This window comes from Vigna radiata, unplaced genomic scaffold, assembly GCF_000741045.1.
Source record: "Vigna radiata var. radiata cultivar VC1973A unplaced genomic scaffold, Vradiata_ver6 scaffold_298, whole genome shotgun sequence".
NCBI classification, from domain to species: domain Eukaryota; kingdom Viridiplantae; phylum Streptophyta; class Magnoliopsida; order Fabales; family Fabaceae; genus Vigna; species Vigna radiata.
The window spans coordinates 175,599-194,229 of record NW_014542028.1 but is presented as its reverse complement, the minus strand read 5'-3'; the positions used below and the strand labels follow the sequence as shown (position 1 = coordinate 194,229).

At 30.7% G+C, this 18,631-nt stretch overlaps 1 protein-coding gene across 1 annotated transcript in view; it reads right to left on the bottom strand.

The window, feature by feature from the left end:
* Positions 1-7,240: 7,240 nt before the first annotated feature.
* LOC106778960 (pentatricopeptide repeat-containing protein At1g12300, mitochondrial-like) overlaps positions 7,241-18,631 on the bottom strand; it is a 20,547-nt gene continuing 9,156 nt past the window's right edge. Inside the window, exon 2 of the mRNA XM_014666971.2 lies at positions 7,241-9,056. Within this exon, the coding sequence (XP_014522457.2) occupies positions 7,519-9,056 (1,538 nt within the window). The 3' untranslated portion in view covers positions 7,241-7,518. The remainder of the gene's footprint in view (positions 9,057-18,631) is intronic.

The following is an 18,631-nucleotide window of genomic DNA, read 5'->3' as shown; positions in this document are numbered from 1 at the left end:
TGACCTCCCTTTTATTTTAACCTATCCATATATGTTTCCTCTATCATGGCAAATATGACTTTTCTTAGTTTATTTATAACCACGGTGGCTCTTCAATAATGACCTCTCTATCCACTGATGTCAACAATGCATTCCTTAACGAAAATTTGTAAGAAGAGACTTATATAGAGCAACTTCCCAGATTTGGTGCTCAAGGGTAGTCTTCTATGTCGTCTTCGCAAATCATAACAATTTTGTGTCACTTGAGTGCAAAAACAGATATTTTCACTAGGTCTTTATGGATTATATTAGTAATAAGCTTGGTACATACAATTTGTATGCACAAGTTTGAAGGGGAGTGTTAGATATATTGTCTTTATCTTTTATCTTTAGTTATTTTGTTAAGTGCAAATGTTGTTTCACAACATAATCTGTTTAGCTAGTTTCTGTTTGGTTAACTGTTGCATTTTGGATAAGTCATTGTGATGTGAGTCTGTTTGGTTATGTTCTCTGTTTGTGTAAGGTAAAGCATACGAAATGAGCAATAAATTGCTTCAACAAAGCTCATTTGCTTAAACCAGAAAACACAATAATTTTGGTTTGCGTCAGTGTTTTATAACTTTAACTATGCTAAATTTGTTTTAGTGTCCAATTTGAGTTGTGATCATACTTAGCTATAGGTTCCAGCTTAGTTCAGTGTATCTAACCATTCTAGAGTCACTTCTTTTGTTGCTTGTTCATTTGATTCTATAAAACTCAGAATTGGTGGTGAGGTTGAGTGTTTTCCCTACATAATTAGCTATTGTGAAATTTTGAGATGCCTTGTTTTTGTCTCAAGTTTTCATTCAAAAAAGTCTTATTTGATGAATTAAAGTTGTTGAAATGGTCTAAACTGAGTCATGATAGCTAATGTGAATTTTCTCTTTTAAAACTACCAATTTGAGTCCTATTTTCGTACAAAGCGCCTTGTGGTGCACTTCAATTTTGTTTACAATTTGAGTTAATTGGATTGTAGCAACAGTCTAGGGTATGTAAACTTCAAAACAGTTTGGAAAAGATAATTTAGCAAAAATTAAAACGCAAATAGACCATGTGTAATCCAACAAAAAGCCTATAAAATCAAAATTATGAAATATGCATTTAAACTTTATTGTTGGAAACTTGATTTCGCATTTTGATTCAACTTGCTTTGTTTTGTATTGATTTCTTAATCTATTCTAAAGATATTGATAGGCTCTATTTGAGTAATTCCAATTTTTTATCAGCTTTATTTGATTGTTTGTTCTTATTAAACCTCAAAGTTTTGTCTAAATGCAATTCTGATAAGTCTTGTTTCTACTCTCGGTGGACTAATTTATGGCATGCAACTAGTGCAGAATCGGGTTACAATGTCACCCATTAGACGTCGGTTAGAGGAGGAAGCGACATAAATTATTGACCAGTGGCAATTGCGTAAATAAGTGAAGCCTATCGACATTTATTAGGTTAGGGACCAACGTCTATAATACTATAAACGTCGGTGCCCCTACAAACTGACGTCTATATGTCTGACAGGTAAGTGAAAAGTCATTTATTTCCGTCATATAGACGTCTGTGCCCCGCCTACCCGACATCTATAGTCTGACAGGTAGGTGAAAATTTAAATTTTTGCGCCATCTAGATGTCGGATCCCGCCACCTGACGTCTATATTTGATTATAGACGTTTGTGCCCCGCCTACCCGACGTCTATAGTCTGACAGGTAGGTGAAAATTTAATTTTTTCCGCCATCTAGACGTCTAATCCCGCCACCTGACGGTTATATGCGATTATAGACGTTAGGGCCCCCACTAATCGTCGTCTATAGTCTGACCAGGTATGTGAAAAGTCATTCATTTTCCTCAACTAGACGTCTTCTTCCGCCAAACAGACATCTATATATAACAAAAATATTAATTTTTAAATGGAATGGACGTCATATTAGTGGGGACCCCGGTGTCTATGCGATTATAGACGTCGATTTTTTTCGCAACTAATGTCTAATTTCTTGTTAAATGGTGCGAACCTACAATAATAAAGTTTAAGACTGCAACAACTTCAAACAAGTAAAAAATGGAGTACTTGCTATGGTGAAGACTAAGAACAGTTTTCCTCCTTCTCAATTTCTTGTACACACTGAAGGTACGAGATCCTTATAACACCCTTTCCAGTTTCTTGCAGTGCTTTAATCATCCATTTGTTAAAATGAATATAAGAAATCCATTTTATTAAGGATTAATGATCTCTATTAATTATTAATTATTATTCAAAATTTAATTGATTCTTTTATTAAAATTAAAGAATCTAATTTAAGCCAATAGTTTATAATAATTCAATCTTAATTTCAGAAAATAGAAAATATATTTTAATTATTTTTTTGAAAAATATGTTCTCAAAAATATATTTTGAAAATATGTTATGTGAAATTAAAAAATAACGAATTTTTAAAATATAGTACATTTTATTTTATAAGAAACAAACAGAACATATTTTTCTCTGAATAAAAATCATTTTTAAAATGATTATTTTCCTTTCGTTTGATATCATTAATATAATATGATATATATACTACTTTTCAATGAAAGCGATGTTTTAATACCATCCATTCTTAAAAATATAATTCACTAACTAAAAAATTGTTAAAGTATACGTGGTATGAGTACATATAACTATCACTTAAACCAATTAATTTTACAAATATCTATGAAACAATTTAATTTTATGATATTATTAGTCTTAATCAATGTAACTACTTATTATATATAGAACATGAAGTATTTTGATGAAGAATTGAATAGCTATTAAACAAATTTAAATAAATTTTTATCCTATAAAAATAAATTAATAAATTATTTTATTTGAATATAATAATCTAAATAAAAAAATTGTATAATCTTCAACTTCACTCATGATTTATGGATTAACTTTAGTCTACTCTTGAAAAAGTCTCTTTTTAAGAGACTTCTTAAGTCACCAACATAGACAAGTTTCAATCCCAAGACTCTTTTTCAAGGGAATTAAAGTTAGAAATAATATTATTTATATATATATATATATAAAATTATATATTTTATTACACAATTTTATATATTATAATTTTATTATATTTAAATCAATATTTTTATATCATATTTATTATGTTATTAAATAAAATATCTTGAACAATACTTCAAACTTATCCTTCACAAGAAAGTTATTTGCTTCACTTGTTGCAAACATATGAGATACTTACGATAATCAGAAACTAAGTGATGAAAGTATGAAATCAGCCAAACTAGCACAGTTGAACACTTAAAGCACTTATTCATTTAAACTTGTGCACTTCTCCTTTAGAGACGCCAAAAACTATTGAACAACTTTCTGAAAACTAATAGCTCTTCAAATAATTCTCAACACCATTCTTTCATAAAATCAACGTCACCTAGAAATTAATATAAAATTGAGAGCTAAGCTAGCAAGATAGGAAATGTGTAAATCTGAAAAAAATAAGTAAAAGCAGACACAAAATATGGACAAAGAAGTAACTTGCCATTGAACACGAGACTCTTAACAATGTGGAACATTTTATTTAGGATTTGTGTTACATTCGGGTAGGTTTTCCTTGAGCTAAAAACCAAGGATACAGTAAATGGTTAACATGATACATCGTAGCTTTTGCCTATACAATTACGGCAGAAACATCGATATCCAATAAGGGTGTCAGATACTTTGATATATTATTATTCTAAAGCGTGTCACAGATACTTAGCTGACTTTGCATGTTAACGGCTTCTTTCTAGCAGTGCACCTTGTCAAATTATACCAACATGCAATGCCAGAATAGTTGCTTAAAAAATAACTTTTATGTTAACTCTCGCTAGATATATATATATATATATATGTCATTTCCACGGTTTTTTGTTTATAGCTGTAAATTTAATTTTAGAATGTTTTGGATTTTAAGCTAAAGGTGATTTTTAACTAAGTAAACATATTAAAAAATCTAGGTTTTATGTGATCTTCTATAATGGTACATACAATTACATTTACTTTTGAATTAGTAGAATCAAGCCAAAATGTCAACTATATAGTAGCAGTTAAAATGAGGAGCCATATTTACATAACCTTTTATAAAAGTTATACAGAAGAGAATGAAAAAGTTTGAAAAAAAAAAAAACTAGCAAACATGTCTGCAACATTATATATAGAGTTTAGAACTAACCTATTTATGAACATTTAAATATTTAAAGGTTTGCTCATAATTGGAGAGACAATTGAGGCAGAATGACATTTTTTATGCATGGGAAAACCACTTTCTACTGCATGGCTGAAGGAAACTGTGTTGGAGAATGATTTGGATTCTCAGGGAAGGATTAAGGTAGATGAAAAATTAAGAGTCAATGGACGGGACAACATTAGGAGATATTACAAATATTCCAGTAAGTGTTATTAATAACTCATTCAGCTTTTCATAATTATATAGTTTTATTTAAAAATCAAAAGTTACTGAATCTCTTGCTTTTTAACATGGTCTTCTGGATGATTCTCTTGAGCTAGACTGAGAAGTCATGCTTTTTACTGCCTGAGTTTTGGCTAGAATTTAGTTTCTGCTTACTAATAATTTGTGTCTTAGTCGAGATCGATATATAAAAGTCTCTTTGGTTTTGTCCCATATAAATTGGTTAAAATGTCATAGATCATAAGCATTTTAATCTTCTTAAAAGCCACCCAATAACAGTTTTTTTAATGGAACTCCACACAACAGGAAATCAAGCTTTTTGGCACAACAGCATGCTGAAGTTGTTGTGAACAACCTGAAGGTAATAATACAAGGAGCAACAGAATGTAGGATGGAAACTTCAAGCCACATTCAGCAATTGCAATAGTTTCACCAGGGAGGAAAGAAGCAGTGGCACCTTTACCATTCTGGACAATCACGGGAAGAATTCCAGAATTCATTAAATATAGAGATTTGTTTGTTGGTAGAACAAAGAAACAAATGGGACTCAGTTATGATATTCAGATATGCAGAAAATTTTAAAATTGTTCTAAACCTATATCCTAATGATAAAACTATCAAAACATTATCATAACTATGCTAAAAAACCTAAATTTACCATCAGAAACCATTCTCAAAATTATCTACTCTCTAGAATTATAAAACCAAAATCTGAAAATGCCCCTACACTAGCCTAAAAGTACTGCAGTAAAACAGAACAATCTAAAAATTCACTTCCTACTTCTAACTAGCTCTAATCTTTATTTAAAGAAACTCAAATTAACTGAACTAACCTACAACTACATCTTTCTAGTTATTAAAATTTAAAACTACAGAATTTAACTGTGTTACTAGACTATGACTAAAAGAAAATTCACTGGGCTTAGCAGAATTCAATTACAGAAACAAAAACTAGAATTAAACAAGACTAAGCAAATTCATTTCATCAATATAGAGTTGTATTTAAACTAACCTACCTACTTCCTAAGAAGAATCAAAATATGGTATCTATACTAAATCATTCTAAAGGAAAAACAAAACTATTTGCTGGAAATTGTAAAACAAAAATTGTTAAAAGAACTACACCAACTAAAAGAAAGATATTGTAATCTAGACTATACTAGGCTTAAGAGGAAAATAGGTATGAGGTGGGTATAATCTCACGCTTCATAAAGGCCGTAGCACAAAAGGGAAATCTCAGTTTTAATATACTTCACATTTCATCAATCTGGTTTTCTTTTTCTCTTACTCACTTAGTTTTGCAAGATGAATTAGTGTTAGGACAGTGATAGAAGACAATGATACAAGAACTTTGATGACAGTCACATCTCTAAAATCATGCTATGAGAATATGGACAAGTTGAAAGATATATAAGCTCAATCATCCAAAGAAACTAAAGAGGAGTATTAAAAGGTTAAAAGAGCCCACAAGATGTTTGAGACCCTAAGAGACCCACCGTGTCCTGTAGTTGGGAACTGCCGTCGAGCTCCACCATGTGATACTGTCAGTGACAAGGATAAAGAAGATCATGAAGAAACCAGGGGAGGATGTTAAAATGATATCAGAGGACACTCCAATTATTTTCTCCAAGGCTTGTGAGCTCTTCGTTAAGGACTTTACCCAAAGAGGACTTAAACTCAACAGTTATTGCCACTGATCTATTTGACTTTTAGATTACTTTGGTTTCCAACTCTGACAGCCATGCACATGGTGACACCACTATTGTCAAGGAGGTTGAAACTATAGATTAGTCTTCAGCAACCTTAACTCAACAGCAAATACAATATTTGAGTTCTATATATGGCTATGTAACTAATCTAAGAACTTTATCATTGTAATTATGTAATTTCTACATATATAACTAAGAACTTTATCAGCTGGTTATGTATAACCACACTTGAATGAAAGGAAGTTGTGCCACGATCTTTCATACACACAAGAAGTGGTATATCTCCAGTTCTTTTAGACTTCAGCTTGATCATCTCTATGTTAAAAAGTGAGATAATATGCTGCATAATATTCATACAGTGAAGGTTTTAAGGAGGAAGAAATCAAAGTATACACGGGAAATAAAAACAAACCAGGAAATTTTCCAAATAACTCTTGTGGGAACAGCATGGAGAAATAATTCAAATTCTATGAAAAAAAAAACAAGGCACACTTTTTCAGATTTCCAAATTATTGGGGAATATGACCAGAAATTTTGTTGTTTCGAAAGTACAAAATAGTCTACTTCTCTTATTGGTCCAATGTAGGAGGGATTAAATTATTTGATAGATGTAATTCCATGAATTGTGTCAAATTTCCCACTTACATATCTGCAAATTGGTTTGTATTAGGATGAAATCTGACCACATTCTTCAATAGACCTAATGTAGAATGGATTGAACCAGTTAGACATTTATTATGGAGGGACAATGTATCCAACTGTGCTAAATTACAAAGTTTTGGTGGTATTGAACCAACAATTAATCCAGTGAGGGTAAGAAATAAACATGTGAGATTATGCTATTGGAAGAATTCAGAAAGACTTAAAAATTATTTAGGCATAGCCATATCATGAAGATGATTATTGCAAAGGTTAAGATCCCTGAGCTTCGTAAGTGTGCTTATTCTTTGGGAATGGTTCCATGAAGTGCAACACTTAAGGCCCTAAAGCAAAAACATATTTGGTCTTAGACAAACATGAATGGGGAATACCAAACAGTTGGAAATAAAAAAATCATCAAGATTATAGACATAGGGAGGGAGGTCACAGGTTTGGTCTTGAAAGACAATAAAATCATTGATTTCAACCTTTGTACTAATCAGTTAAACAAATTCTACAAATAAAATGTAATGTCAAAGGAAACACAAGTTTGATAGTAATCAAAATGCAAAGAGGAAAATAAAAATGTATCAACACTTGACCAGGAAAACATCAGCAACAACAGAGGTTACAACCTAAACCAACTCATCTAATACAAAATTTACAAACCATTCATGCACATTCTATGACAAACACATAAATGTAACTTGTTATTCAAATAAGGTGTCACCTTTCTTCATTTTAACAACTCTCTATAGATCATTTCGTGTAAAAATTTCTCTGCCTTTTCAATCTTGTCCTTCTTAAAGAGAGCAGAGATGATTATCTCAAAAGTAATAACATCAGATAAACAACCACTTTCTTCCATTTTGGACCACAAGGTCAATGCCTCATCAAGCAAACCCTCTCTACAAAGACCATTGATCATAACAGTATAAGTATGGAGGTTGGGATTGTGACCTTTATTCAATAGATCTTGAAAAATCTCTTGTGCATTCTTAAGTCTACCCGCTCTACACATCCCATCAATAAGTATATTCATAGTGTACATATTGGGCTGAATTTCATTCTCTGTCATTTTCTTCAGTAATTCAATTGCCTTGTCTAGATGATGATTTTTGCATAAACAGTCAATCAAGGAACTATAAGTGATTACATTTGCTTGTTGATTTCTACCATGCATCTCATCAAAAAGGTCCCAAGCATGGCAGATTCTTCCAGTTTTGCATAAACCATCAATAAGAATACTGTAAGTCACTGTATTAGGAACCATATTCCTGTTGTGCATTTTCCGAAAGAGATTTATGGCCTCATCCACCCTTTTGTTCCTTATGAGTCCATTTATCATGATATTGTAGGTGCAAACACTAGGACTCACTCCCATGTGGGTCATTGCACTGAATACTTGTTTCGCATTCTTCACTTTATTAACTACGTAGTACCCATCGATTAGAGCACTAAAGCTAACAACATTAGGTTTCACATGAGCTTTCACCATCACACCTAACACATTCTTGGCTTCTCCTAACTTTCTTTCCTTGCACAATGCATCAATCAATATAGTATAGGTATAAACATTTGGCCTGATGCTATTTGATAGCATTTCATTTAGAAAACCAAATGCTACTTCTACCTGTCCCACTAAGCAAAAGCCATAAATTAGAGTATTATAAGTAACAACATCAGGAGAAATTCCTTTGATAACCATCTCAGAATACAAATCATAAGCTTCTTTTGGTTGTTTCTCTTTAAATAAAGAATCAATAATTATATTATACATTACTGTTGATCGACGTTGAACCGTTCTGAACAATTTGATTGCGGCTTCAGTTTCTCCTATTTTGCACAGTCCATTTATCAGAGTCCCATAAGTAAATTGGCTGAGAGGAAATCCTAGTGCTACTACTTTGTCATGAAGGTTAAGGGCTTCCTTGACCTCACCCTTATCACAGAGACCTCTCATGAGTGTATTTAAGGTTATGGCATTTGGATGATAACCCCGTTTGAGAATCTTGGCAAATACAGAGAAAGCGAAAGCCAATTTGTCTAAGCGACAGAAACAATTCATGAGGAGGCTGAGATTAACAAGGTCAGTGTGAATTCCCTTGAGCTCCATTTGCTTAATAAGAGAAATGGCAATAGGGTACCGCTTCATCCTCACAAGAAATCCCAAAATCTTTCCAAATTCGAAGATCGGAGGAACATGACGCTTATGAAGCAAGCGATTGAATTGTAAGATGGCTTCGTCGTGTAACGAAGTTTGAGAGTGAGAGTCAGAGCAAAAGAAGGAATTGTGCATTGGAAGAAAAGGAGAAAACTTGGCAATGGAAGGAAGAAGAAAAACCCTAACACTTCTTGAGAACCACATCTTTGCTGCAAACAATAGTATGTATGGAAATTTACTTTTTCTTCTATTTTAAAAAGCTTAACTTGTATGCTTTTAATTTTAACTTGTATGAAAGTTAAACTTAATGAATTTTAATTTTGTTTTAAATTTTTATTTGAATAATTTTTTTATTTCCACTAAATTTTTAAAGTTATTTAAATTTGAAATAATTATTAACACTTAGGCTTTCATTTTAAGTGATATCTTCTCAACGAGTGGACTTTTTCATGTACTTCCAAAGTTTATTCATGTGTCTCTCAATTTTCTCTTAATATCAAAGCATTGATGATAAGTGTAAAAAAAAAATCTCTCTTACTATTATTATCACATCCATTTACCACTCATTTTCAATCTCACGTAACCTACATATTTATTAATGTTTTAATATTTGAAATTAAAATAAGTTAAAAAAATTGAATCACAAATTACATTAAACTTTGTAAAATTATAAACTCAATTTTTCTATTATTATGTAAACTTATTATCAATGGTTGGAAACATTGCTACAATACCATATATAAGATTATTATTAATTTGAAACTAAATAAATTATTATTAATAAGTAAATATGAAGGAATATCCTAAATTAAATTAATTATTTAAAAAATATAATTTTTTTCACAAATGAATTTGGTTATAATAAATAAAAATAGTAAAAATTGATAAATTATTATTATTATAACTAATTATGAAAAAATATATCATTAATATTTTTATACTATATTATTATACTATGAGTTATAACCTTATTAATATTATTATATAAATTTTAATATTATTAATAATATTAATAATAAATTATTTATCAATTCTAATATGTAAGTATTTTTTTTAGTGTTTATCAGATTTTAAAATTTGATCAGAATGTTCATACGAAAATAAAAGAAATAAATATTACATTTCGAAATCAGAAAGAAATGAATAATAAATTTTAAAATTTAAGAAAAATAGATATCATATTTTGAAATTTAATGAGTTTTTAAATTAAATTTCGAAATATAGTATGTATTTATTAATATTTTAATTTTATTCAAAAATTTATCCATCAAATTTCTTTTTTAGGAAGAATTATCTTAAATTTTACTAAATAAATAACAATATATATTTGTATTTAATTTTGATTATTTTTTCAAAATTTGAACTTATTAAATATAAAAATTTTAAACTATACACAATATAAATAAGGGATCAAATTGCTCTAATATAATTTATTATCTAAACAATAATGTTGAATTATAAATATATTAGTTTATATATTGCATGGAAAAATTTCCCACCTATTAAATTTTATCAATATAAATTTAATTAATGTTTGAATTAAAATAAGTTAAAAAAATTGAACCGAGATTACATGAAATTTAATAAAAGTATAAACTTGAATTTTATATTATTATTTAAATTTAAGATGGAAACATTATGGTGCCACCATACAATGCAATGCAAAAACTATAAGAACATGTTTTTACCTTTCTCTCCTCCTTCTTTTACCCTTCCCTGTATCCTTCTTTCTCTTCCCTCTTTACTTCTTCCATTTTCCTTTTTCTTCCCTCACCACTCTCCTCTCTTTCTTATTTCCTTTTCTTTTGTTTTTTTAGAAACCTTAGAGTGATGAAAAGTTACTCGGTGCGTGAGAGAAAGTAAGCAAGAGAGAAGATTTCTATCTCTCCGCAACTGGATTCTAATTTGAGAGTTAAGGTTTCGAAAAGGGGTGTTTGTCCGATGTCTTGCAATCTTGAGAATTTTAGTGAAAAAGAAGAAATTTTCGGTAAGGAAAGCTAGTTTGATTTTAATAATTGTAGTAAAATGTTTGTAATTTGTCATTTGGTGTGCATGTGATTATATGATTGTTAATGGTGTGAAATTTGAAAAAGTATGAGTAATCATCCTTTATGATGTGTTTTTGAAAATTGTGAATGTATGATTGTTGTATAACTTATAGTATGATGAAATTAAGATGTTGTTGATATAAAACTGTGTTATTATTGATAGTTGAAAGAATTGAGGATTTGATGTATAAATTAGAGATTTAAAGTGATGTGTGTTAGCATGTCAAATTTTGGATTAGTGAGTTTAAAGGGAATTATGCAGTTTGGTAAAGGTCTTTGGGTCCATTATATTTTGTTTATATCCTAAAATAGTTATAATATGAAGTTGAAATTGAGAAGTAAAACTTGAGTGCATTTTATACCATTTTAGAGTGAAATTGGGGGGTTTTGAGAGGTAAATTTTAGAGGGAATGATGGTTTAATAGCAATAGCGGTTTGGGGACTATTTTTAAGTTATTTTAGACTTGTTGGAACTCTTAAAACAGTAAAATCTAATCTATATTGGAGTAGAGGTCTTGTGAGAGTGTATGTGCATGGTTCTTAGTCAAAAATAGGGTGTTAAGTAGTGAAATGGTGAGGTAATAGGTCTACACTATTTTGAAAGGTTAGGGGTATGCTATCACACCTATTAGGACTTGTCTAGATGACTAAACCAGTAAAATTTGTTCTGAAATGGAAAATGACTTCATAAGTTGAGTGTTTAGCCCATTTTAGGGGTTTTAAGGGGTGAAAATGAGAAGTAGGACTGCTGGGAGTATTCTGTGGTTTTGGAGAGTCCTAGCAAGTGCAATTGCACTTGTTTAGGCAAGTTGCAAACTGGTTTGAGGGTTTTAAAGGATAGAAATGAAATTGGATAGCTTGTAGGAGTGAATAGTGAGTTTCAAGTGTCAAATTGAGTGACATGAGGGTTTTCTATGTTTTCTCAAGTTCTGGAGGATCCTGGGGGTCTTTAGAAGTTGAAGGTAGGGTCTCCAAGGTCCAATTCGAAGTGGTTTTTCTACTGTCATGGCACTGGGCGCCCCTGCGAAAGCGTTGGGCGCCACTAGGCAGCACTGCAACATTTTTGGGGAGTTTTCAAGTTTTTGGATGTCCATTTTAGACGTTCTTTATATCGTTTTGGGGGTTTTGGACTCTTCTGGAGCTGTTGGGAAGGGTTTCAGAGCTGTTTTCTTTACCTAAACATGTTAATCATTATGCCATGAATAAATTGTGTTATTAGGTGATTTTTTATGACTTGTAATTGTGTTTCTATTTCTTTAATGCATGATCAATAGTCGCAAGTATTGGTGTACTATGTGAATGTGAATTAATATCAATGGTTTCAAAGGTGTGGAAGAGAGTTCCAAGGAGGACCTTCTTAGTGGTGGTTTTAAGTATTGTAAGTATGAATATGAGAAGCTCACTCTTGGCCATCTTGACATTCTAATGGTCACCCATTCTCACGTAGAGAAGGGTAAGACATGTCGTGAGAATAGTAGGAGGTCCTAGTCTAGGGGCTTTACATTGGCCTAAGGCGAGTGATAACGGACTAAGCTTGTGTGGTAGCTTGGGGTGGACCAGTTGTTTCACCACAACAAGTGCATGAACTACCATAACTCAATATTCATACTAATCCGGATGGTCAAGTCAAAAGGGTTGTCATGCATTAAAGGGGTTGTTTGGTTTGATGTGTTATATGTTGTCGTATGAATGTTAACATGTGTTTATATATCATTGATTGTTGTATTCTAGCTTATCCTTTTTTCTTGTGTTTGTGCTTGTATGTTCTTTGCGTCTTCTCTTTGCTATGATCATTCGGTGAGTGTGAGCAGAGGAAGATCAAATATGTTGAAGATGCTTAAACTTCTTTTAGTTATTCTTGTAGATAGTTTTGATCATAGATGATTTGTAAATATAAAGTCTTTTTATGGTTAGTAGATAACTGTAATAATTTTATATCTCCATTTGTTGACTGATCTATTATATCGAATATGTGATGACTATTATATAGTATAAAGCTATATTTTGGAATGTTACAAAAAACTTATTATTAATTTGAAAATAAATCAATTATTATTAATGATTATGAATAAGTATCATAAATTAAATTAATTATTTAAAGAATATAATTTGTTTTCGGTGATGAATTCGACTATAATAAATAAAAATATTAAAATTTGATATATTATTACTATAATAATTAATGATAGAAAATTATATTATTAATATTATTGCACTGAATTGTAATATATTAATAGTATTATATCAGTTATAATATCATTAACTCGAATCTCAGCATTCTGCATTAGTGATATTGAGAACAACATACTAAAATTATTAATTCAAATTAATTACCCCAACTCTTCATTGCATATGGACACTGGTATTCTTTCTTCCCCTTACTTCTTAGTTTCCATTTTAGTATAACCTACTGCGTAATTCTTATTAACAATAATATTACATTAATTAGAACAAAGCCCCTTTTACTTCTTTTTGATTGAGGTTAAAACATTATCGTTTTAATATATAGTAAAAGCCATAAACTCTTAACGGTCACTTAAAAATTCATTTGTGTATATCTCTCCACGAGGAAGAAGCTTATTATACATCCATTCTCGATTTGTAGACATTTCCATTCTTAACCTAACTCTAAAAGCCTAGATAACATGAACCAACAAACTATAAAAAGTTAGCATTTCACCAGTGAATATTGTAAGTTGTATGAAAGTGATCTACACAAAAAAACCATTCAACATAATAATTCTTCTCTTGAAAAGTAGAAAGTTATATTTAATTGGGAAGAGGAGTGCAGTAGAGTAAGAAAGAGAAGTTTGATGGTAGACTGAAAGTTTTGTTAAAAGTGAAACAAATTGGTGTGATGGAGGTTGAACCACTTGCCTCCTCCCCTTTCTTTGTTTGAATGATTCTTTTATTAAAATAAAAGAGTGAAACAAACATACCTTGAACGAGTTTTACAACTTTCTTGTGTGAGATTGAAGCCATGATTTAATTGCCTTGGGATACATCAGCATTTGAAAATAAATGTATCCGCTAGGCTATAATATAATAAATGTATCCGCTAGGCATTCAAACTACTGTCTTAATTTTAACCCAAAGTTTAAGTATTAAAAAAGTATTAACTTGAAATTTTATTATCAGAAAGTTGTAAAAATGTTAATTTGAACAAATTCCCTAATTCTTGGAGTACGTGACCTTCTATTTGGTTAGAATCAAGTATGTCAAATTATGCAATTAACCTAAAGTAGGAGGAATTGACCCTGTGAGTAAATTTGTGAATGAGAAAAAGATATTCAGATTCTCCTATATTGACAAGAAAGAGACGAGTAAATTACGTGAGAAATATAATGTTACTTTCAAGTTTGTTTGAATCCAGATAAAGAATTTCCATATTCATCAGTTGACCAAAAGTAGATCGGATTGAACTGGTTAGTGAATTGTTAAAGAGATCTAACAACTACAGTTTTTCTAAAAGAGTTGTGATAGGATTGGTCTTTCTAGAGTTTTTATCTCTTCCATTCCATTGTACACCTAGGTTCTCATAACGATGGAGAACTAAACCTCATTTGTTGTTGTGGAAGATGTAACCTTTAAACTCTCATGTATTTGAATATGTTCTAAACTATTTTATGCTTCTTTCATTGAATGTTAGTGATTTTCTTCTATTTGTAATGCTAGTTTTGTTTTAGCTATTCATGACTTGATATTTGATTTGTCTGAGTATTGGGAAATATCTTACGAATCATGATCTGGAGAATTTCACCCGAAGGAACTACTGCCTAGACATAGGGATAGAACGTTTAGTTGTCTTAAGCTTATGTTCATAATGCAGAATTAATTATTAGGGATGCACGACATTGTGGTCTAATGATTGAGGATAGGCTTTTTACGTCAAGACGTCGGGTTCTAAGTAATATAGAAAGTGACATTAACATTCTAATGAAGAAGATGAATTCTTAATTATATGCATGAAAGTGATTAGGTGAAATCTAAACCCCAACAACATAATCATCTCATATTATCAACACCGTTCATTCATTTGTGTTTTAGCCTCAATTGGTCAATTTGCATTCAAATTTACTTTTATTGCATTTGCATTTTAAACCAATGAAATTGTTCTTAAGTCTTAATTAGTTAAGGTATTACATGACTGTTTAGTGTCGTGAGTCTTTTGGGATACGATACTTGGTCTTACCATTTTATATTACTTGATATGATTCAGTATACTTGCCGAGGTCTTAACACCGGTCGGCGAGCTAATACCTTGACCGGCCGGCAAGCTAACGCTAACATGATCGGCCGGCCATGACCAACAGGTAAGCATTTAGCCATAGTTAAGGTAAAACATTGGTTAATGGTGATTGGGTTATGATTGGGCCTAGGATTAAGGTTTACTAATCTAAAGCCCATAACGAAAATTATGAATAGAGATTGAAGGTAAAAGGTAAGCAGACTTAATTGCGCATTTATTACAATACCTAGATTACCATACGGACACCGTTACTGACTTTGTCATCGAAAAATCTTTGACAAGTATATCATCGAACGAGAGACAAAAGATTAAAGACGACGGCCGAACAAAACTTAAAAGAAATTGTGCAGGAACTTGAATAACTCGACCCATACCAAAACGTTGTCCAAAACTGCAGAACCAATTCCATGAGAACCGTTTCGACCACCAATCCTCCTAATAAGTCGCAGAACGATTGAAACATTATATCCTCTCCCTATACAGAACAAATACATATCGTAGGTCCAACAAAGCCCTATAGAATGATTTCACCTCATTCAATTTGCATCATGAAATCGATTACAAGAGCTTTTTTATGGACTCCAACTTCAAAGTCCTCTTAATTTCCATAGGTTATTGGTTCGTCTTCAAACTCAAAATCGTGATTTCTAAATTTACCAAAACGAATTAATGAGTGAAAAAAAAAAAATCAATCCTACAAATAATCGTCTCTTCTCATTTTTAAATTTATCAAAACGAAACGTTCAAATTCACCAAAACTAATGCAGTAACCATAAATCTTAATGCTTAAATAATTTTCATGAATGTTTTCTTTCCAAACAAACACAACCTTAAACTCATACAATAAATTAATTTATTTAATTTTAAAGTCTTAAACAAATATTTTAATTAGATTTATATTATGAATAATATTTATTAGTTAAATTGATTAATTGTTGAAAACTGAATCTTTAAAAAGTTATTGAGTATTTATAAGAATATGCTATTGAATTTTGTTTCGTTTTCTGAGAGTGAAAAGGTACATGTTTCCAACCACTTATGTACCTTTGCAATTGAATTTCCTGGGACAGTCACAAGACGCGCTTCATTTATTATTATTAATTTATTTCTGATCATTAATTACAGCGATAACCTTGTTCCCTCTTCGCCATTATTGAGAAGTTTTTAACCAAACACGTAAGACACAACCAAATCCAACGACGCTCACTCTTTATTTGTCTGATCTTTCTTTCCACGTTCTAAACGCAAGTTAAAATTTTGATTTGTTTTGTTTTAGCTTAATACTATTAAACGTTCCAATTTTTGTTAGTTTTGTTCGAAATGGTCATATTTTTTTGAAATATTTAATATAGATCTAAACATTGTAATTTATATTGGGATTGTCTATGAGGTTAGTTTTTAATTTTTATTAGTTTTGTTCGAAATGGTCATATATTTTTTTAAATATTCAATGTAGTTCTAAATATTGTAATTTATGTTGGGATTGTCTATGAGGCTAGTTTTGAAAATTAGGGTTCTCTTCCTCTTCTTCGTTTTGAATTTTTCCATCTCGTGCATGGAAGATGGTCTTGTGGTGATGAGAATCACCAGCGATGTGGAGGCACGGTTTAGGCATCGTTCTCATCTTCAGTCGTGGTTATTAGTGGAGCCGCAGGGCCTTCGTCATGCAAGGGGACTCTTTTCCTCCCTTTTTTTTTCGTGGACAGCGTCGTAAGGAGGGAGAACTTTCCTTTCCTCTTCTCCTTCGCGATTCTAGTTGGGGTTTTGTGTAGGTAGGGCACGAACACCCTTCTTGCGGTGCGGTGCACATGACGTTGACAGAAATTTCTTATCTCCATTCTGACTTTGCAACGCAAGGGGGAAACTTCATTCTCCTCCTCCTCTTCTGTCTTTGATTGGGTTCTTTAAGGTTCTGTTTGGCTATTTGATTTTTTGTGATTTGGGATATAGGGTTTCGTTTCGCTTTGATTTGAGAAATAATTGGTTCCTCTGAATTCGGAATTGGGTTGGGGTTCTTCTACCTTGCAGATAGGTGGGGAGAATTGGGGTTTTGATTCTCTGTTCTGTGTGAATTTCGATTGCGCATTTAGGTTTCTCTACCAAACCAGGATCAAACATTTTCACACCTTAAAAACCTTATTTTAGAACCCACAAAACTCAGAATTGACGAAAACAATATGTTCACACTTGAAAAATCAAAACTCTGATATCAGAAAATCACTTCCAAAAATAAAAAATCTACCTCACTATACTTTAAAGTGTGATTTAATTCACTTATTGCACACTTGGACATTTGATAGTTAACAATTTAAACTGCGTTTGTAGAAAGGACTAAATTGAACATAAATTACGATGTTTTGAACTATATTGAACATTTTGAAAAATGCATACCATTTTAAACAAAAATTGAGACCAACCATGATTTTAAGTCTTTTGTTTTCTATTTGTGACAGTGAAAGGGTGCATGAGTGACTCAGTCTACAAATGTAGGTTATTAAAAAATCGTGATTCATTAAAAGACTATCTACCTTAAAATTAGTAAAATTAAATTTTCTTTTTTTACAAATATAATAATGAATATGAATTTTTAGAATGTTTTTCTTAATAAAATATCACATGTTTTTATATAATTTTTAATTCTATATTTTTATGTAATTTAATAAAATAATATTAACCGTTAAATATATAATAATAAACTAATATTAATAACTATTAAAAAATATAATAAAATTATCAAAATTTAGTGAATTCTTATTAAATGCATTTAGACCAAATATTTAAAAAGAAATTAATTATACCTTTTCTCATATAACCAGAAGCAAAGTAATATATTCTATATATATTTTTCTAGTGCCAAGCTTTTTTTAATGAATTGTAAAAAGAAATCAATTAAATTAAATATTATTCTCCTTTTTAAAAATCCAAGCATTTATTATAAAGAACTCTAGGTTGAGTTTGTTTTCTAAATGTTTTGATCCTTTCTCTATTCCTTATATCGATGTCTACCAAAATATGGTTCCTGCAATAATAAAGTTTAAGACTGCAACAGCTTCAAACAAGTAAAAAATGGAGTACTTGCTTTAGTGAAGACTAAGAACAGCTTTCCTCATTCTCAGTTTCTGGTACACACTGAAGGTACGAGATCCTTATAACACCCTTTCCAGTTTCTTGCAGTGCTTTAATCATCCATTTGTTAAAATGAATACAAGAAATCCATTTTATTAAGGATTAATGATTTCTATTAATTATTAATTATTATTCAAAATTTAATTGATTCTTTTATTAAAATTAATGAATCTAATTTAAGCCAATAGTTTATAATAATTCAATCTTAATTTCAGAAAAAAGAAAATATATTTTAATTATTTTTTTTGAAAAATATGTTCTC